General features: G+C 40.0%; 1 protein-coding gene across 1 annotated transcript in view; it reads right to left on the bottom strand.

The window, feature by feature from the left end:
• The window catches only part of itgbl1 (integrin, beta-like 1), a 78,450-nt gene extending 58,538 nt beyond the window's left edge, over nucleotides 1–19,912 (bottom strand). Inside the window, exons 1-2 of the mRNA XM_072686316.1 lie at nucleotides 19,772–19,912; nucleotides 14,454–14,656 (exon numbers count right to left, since the gene is read on the bottom strand). Of these exons, the coding sequence (XP_072542417.1) occupies nucleotides 14,454–14,656; nucleotides 19,772–19,863 (295 nt within the window). The 5' untranslated portion in view covers nucleotides 19,864–19,912. The remainder of the gene's footprint in view (nucleotides 1–14,453; nucleotides 14,657–19,771) is intronic.
• Between the last annotated feature and the right edge of the window lie 1,724 nt (nucleotides 19,913–21,636).

The raw sequence follows: 21,636 nt of genomic DNA, 5'->3' as shown, positions 1-21,636 counted from the left end.
CTAAATCAGCAAAACGTATAGCTCAATCCACCTCAGAATTTATCCTGCTACTTCCATCAATAAACATCACTGACCCACTTCCACAGGTAGCCATTCACTCGCATCCTGTAACACTGCCACCGGCATTTATGCAACGCCACAGGGCAGTTATTTCCAGCCAGACAAGACCAGGCACCGATCTCTATTAATGGCGAAAGACCATAATACTGTAAACTGAAGATCAAATTCCTGTTTCAACACACACATTTTAAATCACTGATAAAATCATGAATAGTTTATCATTCAGCTCAATAACAAACCATTAGATTTCTAGTTTCTCCATTAGAACGTAAACCTGCATCCCCTTTGCAGCACAACCAGCAAGCTGCTTGGCTTTTTTGATGGCTTAATTTCTGACTTGAGCCATAAACACAGGCCATGTTTAGCATTACGAGAAATCCCATTCTTCCACACTTGATTGTTCTTGACTCGATAAATGTCAAGGGATGAATCTGTGCATTTCTTATTTTGTAGAGAATGTACCAAATTATTCATCTGGCCACTCCTTATATAGTTTTTTTTTTTGCAAATATCGGCTTCCTTCACTTGCAGCAACACCGTTTTGTGCTACATATTAAGAGTTCTCAGCTACAAAATGCAAATTCCCTAAAAATCAATTCCAGACCTTAGTTTGTCAGGAAATAATGAGGAAATAGACCACACTTGGCCATGAAACTGCTTATTTAGCCTGTAACAATGGAAGAACTGTGTTCTATTGCTGAGAAGTTAATGCATTTTTAAATTCCTTGAATTAAAGCTGAAAGTCCACAATTTAATCATTGATTGCTTTATTCCAATCAATTTTAGATCCACCTGAATTAGCAATATTTATATTATAAATATTACATTTTAGCACAGAAGCTAAACTAACACAGGGGAAAACACAACTAAGCCTCTGCAGAGAGAAATTAGTTAAAACTGTAATGACTGTATGATATTAGTGTTGTGGAATGGTTGTTGAAAAAGTGATGGAGCTCCACCAAATACCTTTGGGATAAGAGGGAGTGGTGTTTGTGATCCAGAACTAATCATCTAACATCACAACCATACTTCAATAATGCTCTTGTGGCTGAACGCAATCATATACTCACATCTAGCTCCAACATCTAATGCAGGGATGCCATACATGCAGGCCGGGGCTGACCCCATCAAAGTTCTACAGATAGTCAAACACAGCTGAATTTACTTCAAATCTGGGTTTCATCTGGGAGGAGGAAGACTTTTCAAAACAGTAAAACTTGTCCATGTTTGGGTTCAGAGAGCAACCTGATGTACCAATCTGTAATAAATACTTTTACTATTATTTATGCATTGGGTCAAAGTTTTCATATTTTGAGAACAAGAACGATTGGAGTGGAGCACAGTAAACCCACATGGTGAAAATTCATGAAAAGGTTTACTGGGATTTATATTACAGCTATGTTTTGATCAGTCAGTTTTCCAGTTGTCTTTGATCCGTCAGTCAGCTGTTATGTTTGACTAGATAATATCAACATAATGGTGGCATAGCATTTGAACTGCATTTGCCCAGCTGCCTAAAATATGAAAAAAATAATGTGGCACATAGCCTTCAAGTATATAAGAAACAATACTTCATTACAAACTCGCTTAACCTGTTGTGGCACAGAATGTCTACAGTGGTACCCAGTGTTGCCCGGACATCAAAAGCATTGACGTATAATCACGTGTGCGATCTAATGATCATGAAGTGTCAGTCCTTGTAAAACCAGTGGTGTTTTGACCACTGAAAGGGGCTATAAGTAGGTAAAGCCAACATGGACTTTCTAGTAGGTAATCCGAGCAGTCAGATGACTGGAGCACTGCACTTCTAGGTATAAGTAGGTCGGACCAGCACAGGGCTTTTAGCGGCGCTTCACTGTTATGAGCCATTATAGCATTAGCCTAAACAATCTACAGTTTGTTTTCTAAATAATAACCCTAACATTTCAGGTTATTAAGTCTTTAAGGCGATTTGATAAGTGTGAAGTGCTGCCCCTGTCAGTTCCAGGCAAATTACATTTCTCGCATATCTATGACAGCTGCAGTAGTTTCAGCTACTTTCTGTACCATTGAAAACTAGCACAGCCACTTTTTTAGAATTTTGGTTTCTACTCGGTACTGAAGTATCGTTTCAAATAACCACTTATTAGCAAAATTAGCAAAAAATACATAATGACATAATCTGTACACCATGGAGATAAATATTTACCAATAAATCTTGCCATAGTTTGTGTAATCCTGACCAAATTGGAAGGATTTAATCAAAATGTCATTCAGAGAACACCAGCAAAATCGAAGCCAGATCAGCCATTGGGCATAATTACAGTATGACGTTGACTCCCAAATGTGAGCCTCATCAGGCATTGGCCTCTACAGTTTACTTGTACCTACCTTGCGTAAAAATCTCAGGTCTCACACTTAAACCTAGGTCATTTCAACCTAAGTTTGAGCCTCATCAGCTGTCAGGAGGCCATACAGTGCACAGTTACATTTAGTTACAGTTACATTTGGATATATATACTTGTGTTTTCAAACCTTGCTGGAACTATTGTGCATAGACCTTTAACTGCCACTTGCTGATGTAGTGTTCATCTTGTCTTTATATACTGGATGATTCAAATATTTTTAGTATATTCATAAGTATAGTACAACCCTGCTAAGAATACGTATCTTTATAAGCAAGCTAAAATTGAACTGTTAGCAAGTCTCTTTCTAAGCAAAGTGCGCATAGGGTTGGTCTTTTCCACTTGACATTCGAGCGTAGGTGAATTGACATGTTACCTCAAATGAGTCTGACACCCCTGATCTAGTGTAAAGCCTTCCTTGAAGAATAAAGGGCTGTTGCTGCAGCCAACACCATATTGATGAAATGAACAAACATCATATTAATACCCTTGATTTCGGAGCAAATACTGAACTAGCGGGGGTCTGTAAACTTTTGGACATGAGTGTGACATAACTGAACAGAAATACTGTATTCATATCATCAGCAGCATGGTAAACCAAGTTTAACATTAAGCCTGGCCAAATGTTTTTTGTTCGGAGCAGACGCGACGAATTCATATGAACCGATACTTCATGAGATGTGCAAGCTGTTTTACATTAGTCCAGATATATTTTGCTCAAAAACCATCACAAAATCATACCTACATCTTAATATGTTAGAAATTGGCACATGGCACTGACTTCAGACACAGCAATTATGCTCATGATTGGACTGTGCAGTAAAATAGATTGTTCTGATTAGCTATCTACACATAAATATGATTGAATATGGGGCCACTTTCTACATAACTGAGATTAATGTTGTATTCTTATCCAATTATATCTTTACAGAGGATGCAGAAGACACTGCTGTGGCATTTTATCATTTGGCACGTTTTTACATTTCTTCTATTCAAATAACTTCACTGTTAATACACAGCACCCAGTCCTGGCCCTCTAATGAGTCAAAGAAAAAAAAAGGGCGGAAAGAAATTGTCTCTGTTGTAATTTGTCACCCTGTGCAGGAGTTCATTCTTTGATGAATGCCGGTTGAACTGTGGTTATAAAACAAGGCAAATTTTAGCCAGGCAATTATTCTGCTCTTGTTCTTCTCTTACTTTGTGTTGCGGAGCGTGAAATGATTGCAGCTGGGTTGGGCTGGGCTGTGAGTGAGGGGGAGACACCTGTCTAGGGTAATAACTCAGCCCAGCTCCACTAGACCTGCACCATGCCTGAGCCAAAACACACACCCGTAATGAGGGCAGTTAGGGATGCTGCGGTGTAACTGCAAGATCACATTGCGGCACATTTAGACTAAATGCAAAACTAAAACTAACTGCTTGCTCTAAAATCTGATGCTATCCATCATAGATCATGAGTGGTGGGTAATTGTCACCTAATCACTGATTGTGTTATGGCGAGATGCAGGAAATCACCCTGTCTAGTCCTAATCACTCATTTCCATCTGTTCTTATGCCAAAAACTGACAGACAAAAAATCAAACCATGTCACTAACCTTCAGAAAGGGGTTGTTATTGTCATTTGGTTGATAATATTTAAATATAACTATGGAGTTATGTGAGATATAGGTTCTGGTCACAGAATGAATTTAATAGGATAAAAAATCCAAAAAGATTAGCTAGGCATACAACTGCTACTCAAATGACATAAACATAACTCAGGGTTCATGACTCATAACTAATGCCTTCAGAGGTTCAATGTGGTTGCAGCAGCCAAACAGCTACCAGATAACATTTTAACATGGTTGTTAAAACAGACACAATATAAAACAAAAATGATTAGCAGCAATGTGCTGCAGCAGTCCCCATTGAAAAAAAAAAAAATTAATTCCCACAGGATTGTCAGCCCCTCGGTATCGCGCCCTCCCCCGGGCGATTCCGAGCCGCCGCCCACAGGCCAAAATAAGGACTTCCCCCTCGTTTTCATTCATGTGTTTAGTTCACTTGTATCGGTTCATGATTTGGTTTTGATGGTTCATGTGTTTCACCTGGGACTGGGGGTACTTCCCAGTACTTGAGGTCGCTTGAGAGGTTCCCTGTACAACTCACCGTCAGGATTCATTGGCTACCCACGTCCAGCAAGGTGACCCGCGCTCACAGCAGCATGCTGCCGTTTCAGGTTAGGTCGGCCTTGCCGTTTTGTCTAGCTGCTGGTTCCCCAGCTCTTCTTGTCAACGTATTGAGCACTGCTTTAGTGCCCGCTCAGCTCCCAACTCCTCCCAGTCCCAGGTCTGTTGTGTTGCCCTATAAACATAAACCATCTTGCATTGGTTTCCATGCATTGCTTGCATTGGTTTCTCTGCAAGTGTTCTTCCCTTTGTGTCTGGCCTAGCACGCCATGACAATGATTTGGTTTTCTATAACTTGTCACTGATCTGTCACTGTGCACTGGGTGATTTTGGCAGTGTGGACAAATACGGCAAATAAATAAAGCAACATTTTAAGGAAGAGCCAATGCACAAGATCCACAGATATTCCGTTAATTACGTTTTCATGTAAAACAATTCCACGCTGCAGACTGTTTTGTTACCTTCTGAGAACGCTTCCCACTGCCACAAGTGGTAAAAGTCGCCTGTATTTAAAGTCTACAGGACACCAGAGGGAGCTCTGCTAAAACAAAAAGCATCAGGACTGGATCGGACCCAACATAGCCAATACCCGATACAATAAAATATGCCTGGATCGACCCCAATCCAAAAGTCAAAATAGGCAGATGTTTTGTGTATTGGGTGACAGGGCCTCATAGGGTTGAGAACTACTGGTATAGAAAAGAGTGGTAAACAAACGACTCAAAGTACCATGGCGCTCGTCACTAGCTGATGGTCTGGTTCTGCAGACAGCAGCTAACTGGGGTTTTCATGCTTAATTCCATGTGTTCTATCTCTAACGGTTTTCTGAATTTGTGCCGCACTTCTTGTTATGCTCTTTTAGTGCTTACTGCCATAGACACTGACTTGACTACAATGTGCGTATTGAATCGATTGCATCTTCTGGATACATGCACTGACTCCAACAAGGCTTTCCTTCTGAACTCAAAATAAACAGCTAAGCAAGATGCTTCCAGTATAGTTGTCGTTTTCTAAGCTGACGCTACAAAGACTATAAATAAATCAATAAAAGCCAGGAAACAGAAAACAGTAATGCTTACTAGAACTACTCTTACCACTGGTCTCCATTCATTTGTTTTTATTTACATAAACTCTCCTGCATGAAGATGTCCTTCTACATTTCTTGGTGGGTGGGTGTTTTCTTAAACGCTGGAATGTAAACTTCAAAAGACCTCTTTTCTTCACACCTACTGCATGTACATCTGTTTTGCTGGAGAAGCCCCAAGTAAGGACACGGTTTCATTGTGCCACTGTTTGCCAGAGCAGACACTTCGCCAGAGGGCTTTTGACCTTTCACTGCGATTCACAGGGCAGCTCAGTCCTGCTGCTTCAGCTGCCCATACTATAAACTTCTCCCCTAGAGCCAGCTAGGTCAACATATGCTAACTCACCTATAGCATAAACACAACACTTCTGTAACCTCTACAGTTCAGCACTTCATTATATACCACCAGGGATATCACTCCAGCATATATCCTAATATTTACCCCATCATCTATAGAGTGCCACTTCTTATGTGATGAGGGCATCATCCAACAACACAGCTCCAGCATTAAGCTGTTCATTACAGAAATATCATAAAAGCTACCACCAGTAACTCATACCTAGGTTAGCTATTATTGGAGAGCTACAACTAATCCTATCACTAGTGCTACACCTGCCAACTAGACAAATATAGTTAATATGGCAGATTTTACTTTAACCACATCTATACTGGCTTGACCAGGTGTATGTTACTTAAGTCCAGGGGGGTCAATGTCTAAGAGCACCTGCCTGGTAAAACTCTGTTAAACCATTTGTATTCTATCTGGGTATAAAAAAAACAACCTTTTTGATTTTAGGGAGCATGTTTAGGGTTCAGCCTGATTTATTATAAGCAGGTCTTTTTCTATGTAATTATGACTGTGTGGCTTATAACATGTGAAACCACATAGGCTCTCAGGGTTTAAGCTGGGCAAAATCTCATATCCGTGGAAGTGATCCCACTACGACGCTTAACAGCACTCTCCTGAATCCAGTTATACACAATTAGCTGTGAAGGCTCCATGTCAATCACTCAGTGTCAGAGTTGCAGAGTACTAAAGCTATAGCGTATTATGGCTACCTGGCAGTAAAAGCCTTCCACTGCAAACCACCAATTACAATTTCAAAGTCCTCTCGCACATCTAACGACTCCTGAACCCAGACTTTAAGTTGCAGCCAGGTGTTATGTAATACATATCTCTGATGTTGGCCTTCAATTCTGAAAGACTCACAGAGCATTCTTTGAGGAGGGACTATTGAACTCCAGCTTTTAGTGAAAAAAAAAAAAAGAATATGCAGCAAAAGCTTGACAGAACTCCCGCAGACCTAGAAAACATGGAACACATTCATTTCCAGACGAACAAAGGGACAATAAGGCATGTTCACAACAAACTCTAGACATTGTAAAGACTTTTACAATTATATATCTCCAAATTAAATTCCATTCATTTACTGATGGTTCCAACCTTTTTTTACCACAATTAGTGACGCAAATACTGCAATAATGGAAGACCATACCATCCTAATTTAATCTTTAAATACCATATTAATGAACTACAGGAAAGAAATAAATTATATCTATCATCAGCCAGACTATCACTGTGACTTTAACATCTTATTTAGTTAAGCTGATTCACCTCATATTCTTATAGTAAAATTGTCTGTGAAATTGGACAGATATTCACCTTAAAAATTTGGATTTGTGTCACAAGTATGGGCATGTAACCGTATGTGTATTCGGAAACCTTAAACTGTAAGCTTATAGATGTGCAGGGTATTATAGGAATTGTAGTGGTTTTATGAGTATTGCTATGGTAACTGTAGTCTCGTTGGCTCTAAGAGAAAGTCTGGTTAAAGTTAGTTGTAACTCTGTGTCATAACTAAGCCTCCTGAGAGAAATAATGGCTTCATAACCTCCACTTACTATTTCAGAAAATGTCATTTAAATTTGCCATGTTTGAAAGTCAGCTCTTGCTAATCCTATTAATTTTATTGCAGATGGGTTTTTTTCAATGTTTAGGCTGGAAAGCTTGTTTTTTCAACATTACATGCATTTCTAAGTCTATCAGTCTCTGAAATGTCTGTTAGATTATTATACAGTTAACCCCAGCTATGGGTTAAGGTGTAACATTTGTACACATTTTGCTTTCAGCTGAACTCTGCGTAAACTCTGAATACTCTGTGTAAATAGTTTATTTGATTGAAAAATCAAAATTCTGGCTAGTGCTGCCTTTAAGAGTGGTGACAAACTACAGTATAACGCTAAATGTGAATTCGAACATGCAGTAATGATGAGAGGTTTCGGTCTACATGTCTAAAAGGCTACAAGCCAGTAGCACTTGGCGCAGTAATAAAGAAGCTGTTGGAATGGTTAATTCGGAGGTGTTGCTCTGACCTAAATTTTTGTATGGATTTGCGTATTGAAATGGAGGAATAAATTAGTGGATGATGCAGTCTGAGTCCATATTCTTTTTGTGGGCAGTGTGTGTCTGTGTACAGTTCCTCATTCAATAGAGTTGTACACTTTTTACAGGACAGAAATCAGGAGGTCAAAGTTCCTGATGACATTTTGAAATCTTTAACTTGCAGTATCAGGATTTCTCTGGGATGATGCCTCTCTCCATTGTTCCATTCTGTGCACATAAGTGACTGTGCACACACATCTTTCATTATGACAGAAAAACTGATTAAAAATCTGCAGATGACACACTATTATGAATGTGTTTATAAGAGAGAGGTAATAATTATGGTGAATTGGTGTAAGGAAAATAATTTGCAAGAGCTAATCACAGATTTTAGAAAGAGGTAAAGAATAGTAGAGCCACTAGAAATGAATGGGAAGTGGAGGTACGGTGAGTAGGTTTAAATTTATTCCTACTGTAAGTTCACAGTGTGTGAAAATGCTCTGGTTCTTATTATTGAGTGTGTACTCATGTTCTGCATTACTACATTACATGGTAGTTAACTGCTAAGAGAAGAATCAGCTAGAGGGAGTGATTTAGATCGCATTTACGATTTCAGGCCACTTCTTGCTGTTATCTTTATTGTATCGGCTCGACCATTTTACTCAAGTTTCACCCCAAGCATAGGTCGCTTTTACATAAGAACGGAAAGCAAACAGAGAATCATGTATGGACCTTTTCCGGAGTTTCACACATGTAGCATACAGCCAGGGATTCTCTGTGGTTCTCACTACAGGAAACGTTATGCGTGGTTTAAGGCAAGGAGCGGTACCCACGTAGGAGGCATGGCAGGATGCATAACGCAAAAAGTATGCTGCGGAAATAGCAGTGTTTAGTTTACAGCACATCAAAGATGGCAAATGAAGCTACAGACTCCATAATGATGTTATCACCACCAACGTCTACTGTAAATTCTTTGAAAAATGACCTGCTCTATTCACACTCTGACACTGGGCTCACTCAAGTCCAGGTAACACTCGGAACAACTGATCTGGACATTTCCATTCCCACATTCAGCTCCTCCAGGTAATGTGAGGAACAGTTCTGGGTGACTGTGCACATCTAAAAGGGGCTTTAGGCATTTCCAATTCACACCCCCTAGCTTAGACCAGTGGCATGTGCTTCCTCTAAACAATCAATGCTCTGACCACACTAACTGCTAGTTCTGTTACATCAGCTAACAGACTGAACAGGCTGGTTAGCATTGTGCTCAATGATGAAGGAGAAGGGTGAGCCATCCTATCTACCCAGAGAGAGTGAGTCCAAATGTGCTCTCTGGGCCTCTCTCCTAGACCTTGAATTATTATTAGCAATTGCTCTCACCCAGCATTCTCTCTTTTACAGCCAGCCATTCTTATCTGAGATAAGGCACATACAGCTTTCATTCAGAACAGAATGATACAGAAGGAGCATGTATAATAATAATAACTGATTAATCTTAAATACATTTTAATATGTGATATTTATAGTGATTTTGAGATGTGTGAGGTGTTTTGTAAAAGTACCTGCACACCAAGAAGGATTCCTTACAGCCATTGGGCTGGAATGGCAATACAAGTTGACCTGACTTCATTTGAGATGTACAGGTTACTTGTCTAAAAATGATTAACCTTGCTCAAATCATTCACAAAAAGCCTCCCCCAGTTTCTAACAGAGCCGAATACTGTGAGGTTGTTCACCCCTAGGTAAAAGCTCTCCTTCGTTTACTTCCATTTTCTTCTGTTCTTTGTGTTTGTATGATAAATGAATTAAAAACCATCCTTGAAACTCCAAAATGAGGATTTGAACCTTCAGATCCAGACGTTCACCCATTAATGTAACTGACAACTGGACTCCACATACTGTAGCTCTTTTATAGCTTATATATATATATATATATATATATATATATATATATATATATATATAGCTTCAGGTTATATAGGTAAGCTCTTCACAGGACACCACTTAGCATGCCCTTGGTAGAGCAGGCAATGCGTCACACAACGGGGCCAGCTGAGGGTCAGGCCAAGCATGAGACACAGAGAGAGTAAAAGAGAGAGAGAGAGAGAAAACTACAACAGGCTGTGCAGATGGAAAAGAGCTGCAGAGGGGAAAGATCGTAGCCAGGAGGAGCCAAGCTATTCACGTGGCTGCGTCAAAACCCAGTTAACTTGTGCAGAGAAGAGGGGGGAAGAAATTGCCACGTTGAACGCCCTCCCCATAAAGCAAGAACAGATTCAAAGCAAAAGCCGGTCGTGTAAGAAGGGAAGAAAAACTATTGTTTGTGTAGCCTCAGACAACTGCCTCAGCACAATTAAATGAAGGCTCTCGTAGGTTTTGTGGTCTTGTCCGTCCCCGCCCGTTCCCTCACTCTTCATTTTTAAAGCAGTGCGATTTTTTGCAAACAAGCAATAAAAGACATGCAGAGATGCCTGATATGTTGTGCAGGAGGACTTTGAGAAACTTGGGTGGAAAACATGTGGTAAACAGCTTTCACTGACAAGATGTGGCATTTATGTAGCATGCGCCCCAAATGTTCATGCCTTTGTGGTCAGCGAGCAGCTGAAATAGGCATAAACTAAGAGGATGGTGACTTTTGGTTATGTAATTATCTCCTAGTTGACTCGGAAAAGCAGAGAAGTCGTGTGCAGAGGCATTGTCCAAAGGTGCTGCATGTAACATGCATGTGAATAGTATCTGAATTCTCAAACAATTTTAGCCTCATGCATTTACACTGGGTAGTCAAATGCGTCTCCAGTTAGTCAGACTGAAATTCAACTGCTGTGTGGACGGAATATGCTCGTTACAATATACGACGTATAAAAACTACAAGCACACGCCGAAGTACTATAATAATTAATAATGATTAAAATACATAGAGAGAGGTCAACAGAGAATGGTCAGACTGGTTGGGGCTAACAGAAAGGGCATGGTTATTCATTGATATTCACTCTGTACAGAGATTTTACCTTTTATATAGTCAAGTCAAGTCAGATTTATTTGTATAGCGCTTTTTATAACTGTTGTTGTCACAAAGCAGCTTTACATAATTAGTAATTAGTAAAAGACAGAGACAAAAAAGAAATAACGTAAGACATGAAGGATCAAAGACCCCCAGTGAGCAAGACAACAGCAACAGTGGCAAGGAAAAACTCCCTCAGAGCTGGAGGAAGAAACCTTGGGAGGAACCAAGACTCACAAAGGGGACCCATCCTCCTCTGGTCAGAACTATTTAAACATTATTGATAAAAATGACCAAATCATCTATTCTGTTGAACTGCTCCGATCATAATCATAATATAATAATCATGGTGTAGATAGTTAATAATGGTGATATTAATAGTGGCAGATAGTTAAGAGTGCATTTAGGTTTTAACATGGTCATTAGACAGGTAGCAGTGGTAGGAGGGTGTGCTGATGGTCTGGTATGGGTGGTGGTGGGTGTATGGGTGGTGGTGGCTTGTATGGTGGTGTATGGGTGGTGGAGCTTGCCATATTACCAAAAATACATTTGAGAGTCTAAACTGAAAGTGAAAAACAAAATGTTCTTCAAATAAATAGAAGCTTTATTTAATTGAAGTCTTTGATGTCAATTTTTGAATCATAGGGAAGCCAAATTTGGGTTTTAGAACTATGGACAAATTCGTTGCAATATTTATTTCATAAAAACATCACAATTTGGATTTTAGGTTTAAAATGATTTGAATTAAAAATAAAAATCCTTTTCACTAATAATTAGAATTTTTAATAAAATAAAAGACTTGATTGATAGTGTTACTGGTGGAATTATACATGGTTAATCGAATACTATTCTATAACAGAATAGAATAGTGACTCTGTTTGCTGAGAGCTCAACAAGGGCACTGTTAGGGTTGTAACTGATGTCACACAACCTGAACTTGTGTTAACATATTAGTTAGATTCGCTTAACTTGACTCCCTGTTCACTCGCTTTGTATGATTATAAAAGAAGAATGGTAAAATGGTTGCACTCTCTGTACCACAAGGACAAAAGGACAGGTAGTTAGAGTACTGATTACTTACTATACAACAGTAGAAACGAGTTGGGTAAGATTTTGTATTCAACCACAAGGGACGAAACGGGGTGAGTGAACAGGGAGTTAAGTAAATGAACAGAGAGTTTATTTGAGGGAGTGAACAGACAATCCAGCGGAGAGAGTCAATAGTTTAGTTTACCGAGTGAACAGATTTAGTTAGGTTTAGTCGAGGGAGTGAACTCATAGTTGATTGGAGAGAGTCAACAGAGTCCAGTGTCCAAAACTGTGCCCCATTCACTATATAGTGAACTACTCTGAGGTACCACAATTTTGTTGTGAACGCTGAATTTTCAGTGCACTGTAGCGATTCCACAATGCAATGTAATGTGTACTGTACAAACAATGTACACTAAGCGATCATGGAAATATGCAATATGCAAAGAATAGCGAATAGGGAATAGAAAACATAGGTAGTTTTGGACATAGGTAGAGTTGAATCAAATGTTACGACACCCAAGAACCCCCCCCCCCCCCCCCCGAAACACGGCCCAGCTCTTTAACTCTAAACAGGGTGATGAACCCACAATAAGCATGTACATGCTTCATGGCAGAACAATACATATATGATATCTATTATTAAAGAATTACTAACTACTATAGTAGTAACTTAATCTAAGATTCCAGTCCATATTTCCCATTGTTCACTGCTGGAGCTGTTAGGGACGGCATTAATGTTAGCTTCCTGAATCTTTACTAAAGAGAACCTAACAATGTACTAGCTAATGGCAGCCATCTGGTTAGAAAACTGGAAGGTGTAATGTTTTTCCCCAATACAGTTACTGATTACCCCTGACGTTAGTACACAGAAAGTCCTGGTCCATATGTGGCCTCCATTTGCAGTGCGCACAACTGTGAATGAAACCCTATTATCAGCCAGCCGCTGAAGCTCGCTTTCAGGGCCAGGCAAAGCTAATGAGCTCTTCACTGGCTCACAACCTGTCTCCACAAATAAATCACTCTCTCTGTCTCCACATATCTCCATTAGTGTTCTTCAGCACCTATACTGTCCCACCGAGCACAAAAACGAATGGAGTGTTTTTCCAGAAATCCATCAGAGGGACTGCTATTTTCAAGGGCATGGAACTCAAGGGCAGCCTGGCTTTGTGTACATATATGAGAATCTTTGATATCTAATCAACTTTGTCTTAATGCAAGTGTTTTTTTCACCATTAAAGGCACACAGGGGACCAAATAACACTAGCACACTAGCCAAGACTGGCTTTAACACTAACTAACACTGACAAGGACAGGTTTGCTTCCAGTAACACAAGGTCTTTGATCCTGAAATCATCTATGATGTCTTGAGAGCACGCCTTTTGGCATCTGAGCTTTCTTAAAAGCATGTTTACAATATCCACAAGTCAAAGGGGTTAAAAATAACACAGCGCCCAATGAGAAATAGATTTTTAAGAATCCCTATTTTGACAGAACAACTTACATTACTGCAGCCAAAGACCATGTCAATAATATCCTGTTAGCAACCCTAAGAAAATCTCATGACTCAGAAAGCAACAGTGGCAGGCTTTTCAGGCTCATGTCAATAAATGGCAGGAATGTTAGGAGAAGTAGAAGGTGCATTTGAGTCTTAGAGGTGCATTTATGCTCAGGATCCTAATGGGATGCTTCTGTAGGCTCACATGTTTTTTTAAAAGCCCTATTCAGACAGAATTCATTTTACATGAGGCAGTGGACAAATTTCATGTTACTACAGGATGTCTGTGAATTTTTTTAAAGCACAGGATGAGAAATCTTGGCATAAATGAGATGGTAGCGGCTGCTCGATGTACGCACTGTCATCACCTTCAAAAAAAATCATGATGATAACCAATACAAAATCCATCAAAAGTAGTAATAAAATTTTAGCTAGAAAATTAGCAGCTACATGTTCATAACATATATGTAGGCTATGGTTTCAAGGCCTCACAATGCAGTGGAAACGATACTGAGCACAAGGCCTCAAGCGAAAACGCCTTTTCTTTTCTTGGAAACGTCAGTGCAACCAGTCTCCTGCTGAAAAGCAGTGCCACATCCAAAAGAGCGCTTCGAAAGGGTTCGTGTTTGACTGAATGAAACTCTGAATTTCAAATGTGGTCCCTGTAGCTAATGACAAAGTCAAGGTTTGTGACATTAAAAAAACCTCCACCAAAATGGTCAAAAGCTTTCATTAGTCTGCAACACATTCTTTACAACACCTGGCAATGCAACTTGACCTTTACAATAGGCCAACGAGGACTGAAATGATTGCACATGTTAGTTATTTGAGAGGCTCTGCACTTACCGCCACAGGTCTTCCCATCATATGTTGTGCAGACCCAGTCGTGGCATTCACACCGAGGCCCATAGTACTTCCCAGGGTCAGTGACTTGGCATATGCAAACCCCGCATTCACACTCTCCCCTGCCACTGCAGATCAGGCCATCAGAGGTCTGGCAGCGTCTCTGCGAGGACTCGGTGGAGAGCTTGCATACTCCACCCACCTGCCTGTTAAAAATACACAACAGTCATTTACCCCTTTGATTTGTGAACCTTTGCACCCTGGCTTACAGTTTCAGCCCTTAGTACTTAGTGTCTCGGTGTGCATGATGGTATGTGCATGAGGATCTGAAAACTCATGAAAACTAATGACAACCAGACTCTGTCAACTTGGCAGTAAATCTCTTCTGGCTCCTGAAGATGGTTCTAGTTAGGGACTTTCAGACAAAACCGGCTTTCCAATCTTCTCACCTCGTCTTAGTACCATGTTGCTCACTATGCTTCATAACAGTACTGTTCAAATGTTGCAGGCATCTGAGCAACCTGTATGACCACTTACAGTGCCGGGACAAAATAAGAACACGTTTGTAGTAAATTTCCTGACAAAAAATGTTTTCAGGCCCAGCATGCAAAATGTAATAGAACATGAGGACACAGAATATCAATAAACTTTTTAATTGATAAACAGGAAATGCAGATACAGCATGTAAAACAAATAATGTAAAAGGACTTCCATCCATCTTCCAAAAAGTCCCACTTTTAACTCATCATCTGATTGTTCCCAAAGGCTTGAGCACAATCACATTTTCTGCTGTTGCTGTTTCTGGTGAAAAGCTTTTATGTTCCATGTGGTTAGCAGTTGTTTTTAACCTTGCAACTTTCTCCTGGATACAATTTTTGCCTTGTCTCCTTCTATTGGTAGAATTATGAATGCTGACCTGATCTGTGGAAAACAAGGCCTGCGGTTCCTTAGATGTTTATCTAGGTTCTTTAGTAACTTCCTGGATGAGTGGTCAATGTGCTCATGGAGGAATTTTTGGTAGGCCGGCCGCTTCTAAGAAGACTCGCCACTGTTCTGAGTTTTCTTCATATGGAAATAATGGCCCTCACAGAGCTGATAACATTTTTCTTATACTGTATACCAACTGTGTTAGAATATGCAAGAAAACTAACACAATACTGATGCAACTACCATCCAGATTGTCTGCCATTAAACTCCAAACAGACAACAAAAACATTTACTTGTGGTTCCATGTTTATACAGTACGAAATAAGCATTTCTGGAAAGTATACTGTACAACTGCACTTCAAATCAGAACAACAACAACAAAAAAGGCTGTCGGCTCACCACCAAGCCACAAAAGAGTCTTTCAAACAACAGAACTGCTGCCCAGAAAGATTTTATTAGATCAGATGGTCCAGATACAAGGTCTCAATACAACAGCCTGTAATATGTAAACCCCTTTCTCAAAAGACGTAACAAAAACACTTCCAAACCACAGCCATTGCTCTAGCTTAGAATTACCATAGTGTCAGAACAACTTACACTGGTGTGTAATACTTCAAGGTGGGGGAAGAGCATTGAGAACATGACCGGCATAAGGGGGCAAAGCTTTGCTAAATCAAACACATCTTGACCTGTCTCTGATGATGAAGCGTCTTCCGCCAACAGACATGAAAGTCTTACATGTCAGGTAGGAAACGCAACGTGGCAAGTTGTGCACCACAGCATTTAAGTCTACAGGTCTGGGTGGATTCTTCTGAGAGATTACTCCACTAAAAGGGGGAAATAGCATCCATATTGTTACTGTGGGCTTGGCACGTTGTCAATTGCACCATGTAACTGTGGTAAAGCAGGCAGGACAATGCTTGCGAGAGTCATATTGGTGATAAAAAAGGTGTACAAAGTGTGGAATTCTCACAACGCCTCCCAACAGTATAACCATGGTGCCTCACTGGCTATTGGCACCAGGAAGGAATGACGCTAACGAGACATCATCTGTACACCAGTTAACCTTCATAATGAACACCTTCCATCACCTAACATGGTCCATGCCACGTCGTCTCCCTAGTGTCTTTCGAGCCAAGAGAGGTTATTCCCACTATTAGATCATATTAGATCATAATATTCTGATATGACTGTGAATACCTCACTGCTTGGGACAGGCAGATGAGAGGCATACACTTGGTTGAGGTGAGGTCGACCTACGTTGAGTTCCCTAGGTGGAAAACTGTAGTCACTTTTCATTGGAAAACAATGTCCAACCTCATGGTGGTATCGTAGTATTGACCTGCAGTGTTTGAATAGCTGGTGAACAGTTTGTAACTCCAGGAGTTTATGTGATTCCCACTGATGCTGGTGCCAGATCTGCCTCCTAGCTGACAGAAATAGGTCAGTTGTGACCACCACCCTGTGAGAGCAGATCGATCTCAGAGGCAGCTAAAAATATTTCCATCTCCAGGACAGCAGTACTGTTATGCACTGCCGCGTAACCATCACCATAATGTGCTTAGGTTTTACTGGAACCAGGTGTAAGCTCTGCAGACACATCTGGAACCAATAAAGCTGCAGTATGTCCAAAAAATGACCACTGAAGCTGCCTGTCTTTCTGCTCAATAAACACAAAAGTGTGAGGAATGGACAACAATAGTCTTAAGCATGTGTAGATGTCAGAGAGGTCTTTATGGGGCATATATTCCAGAGTCTATTACATTCATGGTTTTTGATATAGCATACTCTGTGCTCTTTTTGACATGACCTCCAACATCTTGAAACTTTGGGGTCCAGAAAACTATTGCCCTACAAAACTGTTGAGGGTCAGCAGTAGTGAAATACAGTACCTATTATTTACCACTCTAACCTGCCTTATTTTAAAACTGGAAAATTATCAAATATAAAGTTCAGTAAGTGTTAAATCATCAGTCTGAGAACAACTGCTGCTGTTAAACTGGTTAGCATTAGTTTAGCTTAGTTTGCAGGATGACAGTCTCACTACTGAACTAATTCAGGTCTGTCTGACAGAAAGCACACTTCTAAACATTTAGATGAGAAGGACTCAGATCAAGCGACTGCTGCTGAAAGAACAGAAAGCTGAAGGTTTTTTTCTCTGTGGTTTTATATCTGTAGCTCACTTGCTAAGCTAGTCTTTGCTAAGCTAGCTCAGCTACAGCTCCACCAAACTGCTGAGTTTCAGACACAAGTGCTGACCATGAAAACTATTCAAGCCGGCCCAAGGCATACTTAAATTATGCGGTCAATTAGAGTCCCAATGCCACCAGGGGGCCCCCAAAAGCACCAAGGTATCATGAAAATATATATATAAAAAAAAACATTGTATAATAAAATGAAATGGTATTACACAAGTAAAAGCCATTTTTATGTACTAGGTTTATCAATTCCTGCTGCTGGCTGCTGCCACTGTTGGGCAAATGCAGATATGCGCTACTTGGGTGGTCGATAAACAATTATAAGTGCCTTCCTCACACTTAGCACACTGAAGCATCTGGTGCTGAGGTGGTGATATGGGGGCCCTAAAGGAAAATCTGCTTAGGGCCCCATAAAGGTTTCTGCGATGATTTAAGTCCTGACTTCTCGCCAACACGATTGGTCTACATGTACCTGCATCTAGTCACCGATTGGTCAACATGCTTTCCATCACAACCGATTAACCACAGCCTGAAAATGCCTAAACACAAACCAGTAATAGAAGAAAAATGCGCTGGTTTCGTCTTGGTGGAGCCAAGTGGACCAAATATTCTGAAAAATCCAAAATAAAAAAAGACACATAATAATAATAATAATAATAATAATAATAAACAAAATAATAATACAAATAATAATCAAATACACACACAGTTACAACCTGTCTGACACACCAGGGCAATGAAACAGTGAATCTAAAGGCAACAGACTTTATTTTATTAATATATCGTTAATTATGTGTTTTAGATATTGTTTTTGTTTAATGTGATGTATAGGACAGTAAAAACCTTTTCAGTTAAATTATTTTACCTGTAAGACACATCAGTTGAAATTAAAGGAGACAAGTCTTTTTTTCTTAATCTTGGTAAATGAGTGAGTGGTTATTTTTATATTGTTTTATTTATGGTTGTAGAGATATTTAACTCACAAACACATATACATGCATTGCCATTGTCCTTATATTAGAACCACTTAATAGAAGTCCCCCTGCCACAACATCCTAACCACAGGTAAAGCCTGTATGCCCCCCCACCTTTAATCCCCCCACCATGTCCTGCATATGTAGCAGTGTTAGTCTGGAGAAACTAAACAGTTCATGAGCACCAAGTCTAAAGGCGTGTGGTTTGCAAGACACACACATTTTTATTAGATTTCTACAGAAACATTGCATTTATTTGCTGTTCTGTCTGTTAGCATGCTGATTATGCCCTCTGAGACAGGACACATGGTCACAGCTTACTAGGTATTCCTAGAGTGCTAATCAACCACAACCTCAAAAACAACTTCAGGATGGATTAGCCTTGCTGGATTCCAGTTTTATCATACGTCAGTTGGCCATTGTTTTATCATTGAGCTATGTTTTGGTCCCCTCAGAATGATATACCGCTACAGAGATCAGGCATATTATTTTGAAAAATTGAGTTATTGGTGGAGTATTGGTTGATTGTGTTATCATTAAGAGAGTTAATGCCTCTGTGCACCTGTTATGAATAAACCGCCAAAGGTAATATGCTGCTCTTCTTTCTACCGCCCCTCATGTAGTGTGTCTCTGTGGCACGCTTGTCTTAAAGTGCATAAAGTTAATAGTACAAAACTCACCTTCCCACACAGTTCATTTCCAAATGGTCCATTAGCCACCCTGAGACAGTCTGTGCTTAAAGTGTTAAAATGGCTTTGATTCTGCCACTAAATAGGAATGCTTATTCAATTTGCAAAGAAAGGAAAAAACAACAACCCATGTACCATCTGTAGCACGCATGGGGAAAAAATGCACTTGTGGAATTTGTGCCAAACCACAAAGGAAGCTCTTAAAAAGGTTCGATAAGTGCAAGTCTTTTCAGTGGCACGTTTGACTGCGGCTTAAAGACAAAATGTACACACTGTGGAACAAAAAGGACACAACCCACAAGCTAGAGTAAAGTAGAGCGTGCATTCGACACATTTTAATGCATCACAAACTAAATTCAACATGTCAAGAATGATGGGAAGTGGGTATAAGGCTCCGTATGATATGCTGCAAGTTCAACAATCCATTTTTCCACTTTCCCCAAACTGTGCATGTCAGCAACATTCACAGAGAGAAAGAGAGAGAGAGAGAGAAAAAGTCACACTGGTGAGAAAAACAAAGCACCTTAACTCACCTCAGTGACTGTAGTAAACTTTCCTCAATGGCTGAGAGCAAAATCAGAAGTAAAGAAACTAAGATGGAGTTCACCAAAGCCTCTGCATTCATGTTTAGATCCCCGCACGAAACCTGAAGTCAAATGCCTTCAGGAATTTCCACTTTCCCAAACAGAGGGAAAGCGGGCTGGCCAAAACCGGCTCCAACTCTTCTGAGGCCAATAGCGCTCTACAGGCAAGTGCCTTTGATTAGTTCTGACTCTTGCAGCAAAAAGCAAGGAGCTGGACAGAGAGGCAACCTGCCAAAAGGGAAAACTTTGCCACTAGTAAAAGACATACATAGAAACAGTTGTTAATAAAGATTATCTACTAATACACTTTCCCTGTGTGTGCTGGGTGATTAGTCGGCCAAAAAAAAAAAGGTTGACAGTAAGGTATCAGATCAAATATACTTTTGCAAACATACTAATAGGAGCTATACAAACTGCTAGAGTTATACGTCTAATACAGTCATACGTCTAATACATATTTTACATTGCTATTACTATTACAACTGTGACTACAGTACACCTGGACCTGCTATTTACACTGGTCATGAGAGAAATATGCTGAAAAATATATAATAAGTATGCAGATTCATTCATTAATATTGCTGTAAATATCACTCACACTCAGTCATGTAGTGTGTACTACAATATTTGCTGGTTGTACTATTTAATTGAACCCATTCTTTCTTCTACCAGTAAAATGTTCCCAGTGCCACTGGCTGCAACACAAGCCCAAAGCATGATCCACCTCATGCTTAACCCATAACCATCCTGAAACCAATGCTGGCTCCTGCCTTTTTAACTTATTTACTACAACTTAGGAACAACTCAGACAGTTTGCATTGCTTTCCATGTATTTGCCAATTAGTCATCCTTAAGGTGTAATAAAAGGGAGGAAGCATAAGGAGTTAAAAGTTGGAGAGGTATTCTTTACATGAAATTCTTCACCATTTTGCACAGGCCTCTAAAGTTCTATGTTAACGCCATCAGCTTTTAGGACTTCGTCAAACTTGTTTAGGTGTCCCTTTGAAACATTCTGATGCTGAACTTTGTGGTTGCGAGGACACTGAAAAGATTGTCTTCTGATCACTATTCCACAAAGGTCATTAGGTGTTGCTGCACAGTAGAACAGTGCACCACCACTCCAGAGTCTGCTAAACATTCCTGCATGTGTTTTGCAGTAACACAGGGGTTCTGATATGTCTTTCATGCTGTCCTATGATTGGTGACCCCCACTGTTCCTGTAAATTGGCATTTTGTAATTGCATTCTTTGTGGACATACATGCTTAAAGTTTTCAGAGTGCTAGGCAGCTGCGTAGAGGAGCCCATGGCTGCTGATTGTTGGGACTTTTTTGAGGAATATTTACATGGCTTGAAAATTTTTTAACCATGGCTTGGGGTGCCTACACATTTGCTGGATGCTCCTTTCCTTTTTTTCACTCCAAAACTGTTCAAAATGAAAATAGTAATCTTGCTTAGAATGTTGAAAAATATATATAACTTCAGCATAAACAGATGCAGCCAGACCGCTGTAGGTGGATGCACTACTAACTGTTTGTGGACACCCTTTCGAATGAATGCATTCAGCTACTTCAAGTTTCAGCCACTGCTGACACAGATGTGCAAATGCACATACACAGCTTGTTTAGTCCTTGTAGAGACGCATTGCCAATAGAAAAGGACTGAAAGTGCTTTGAGTTGGGGAGTTGGGGATGAGGTGAGGTAGTGATCATCCAATTTTCTGGCCTCACTAACACTCTTCCTCACAGCAATACTATTAGAAAGCCTGTACAGTAGAAGTACAACAAACGCAGGATTAACTCTTTTTTTAAAAGAC

Source organism: Salminus brasiliensis, chromosome 8 (assembly GCF_030463535.1).
Source record: "Salminus brasiliensis chromosome 8, fSalBra1.hap2, whole genome shotgun sequence".
Classification (NCBI taxonomy): Eukaryota; Metazoa; Chordata; class Actinopteri; order Characiformes; family Bryconidae; genus Salminus; species Salminus brasiliensis.
This window is presented reverse-complemented; position numbering and strand designations above follow the sequence as displayed.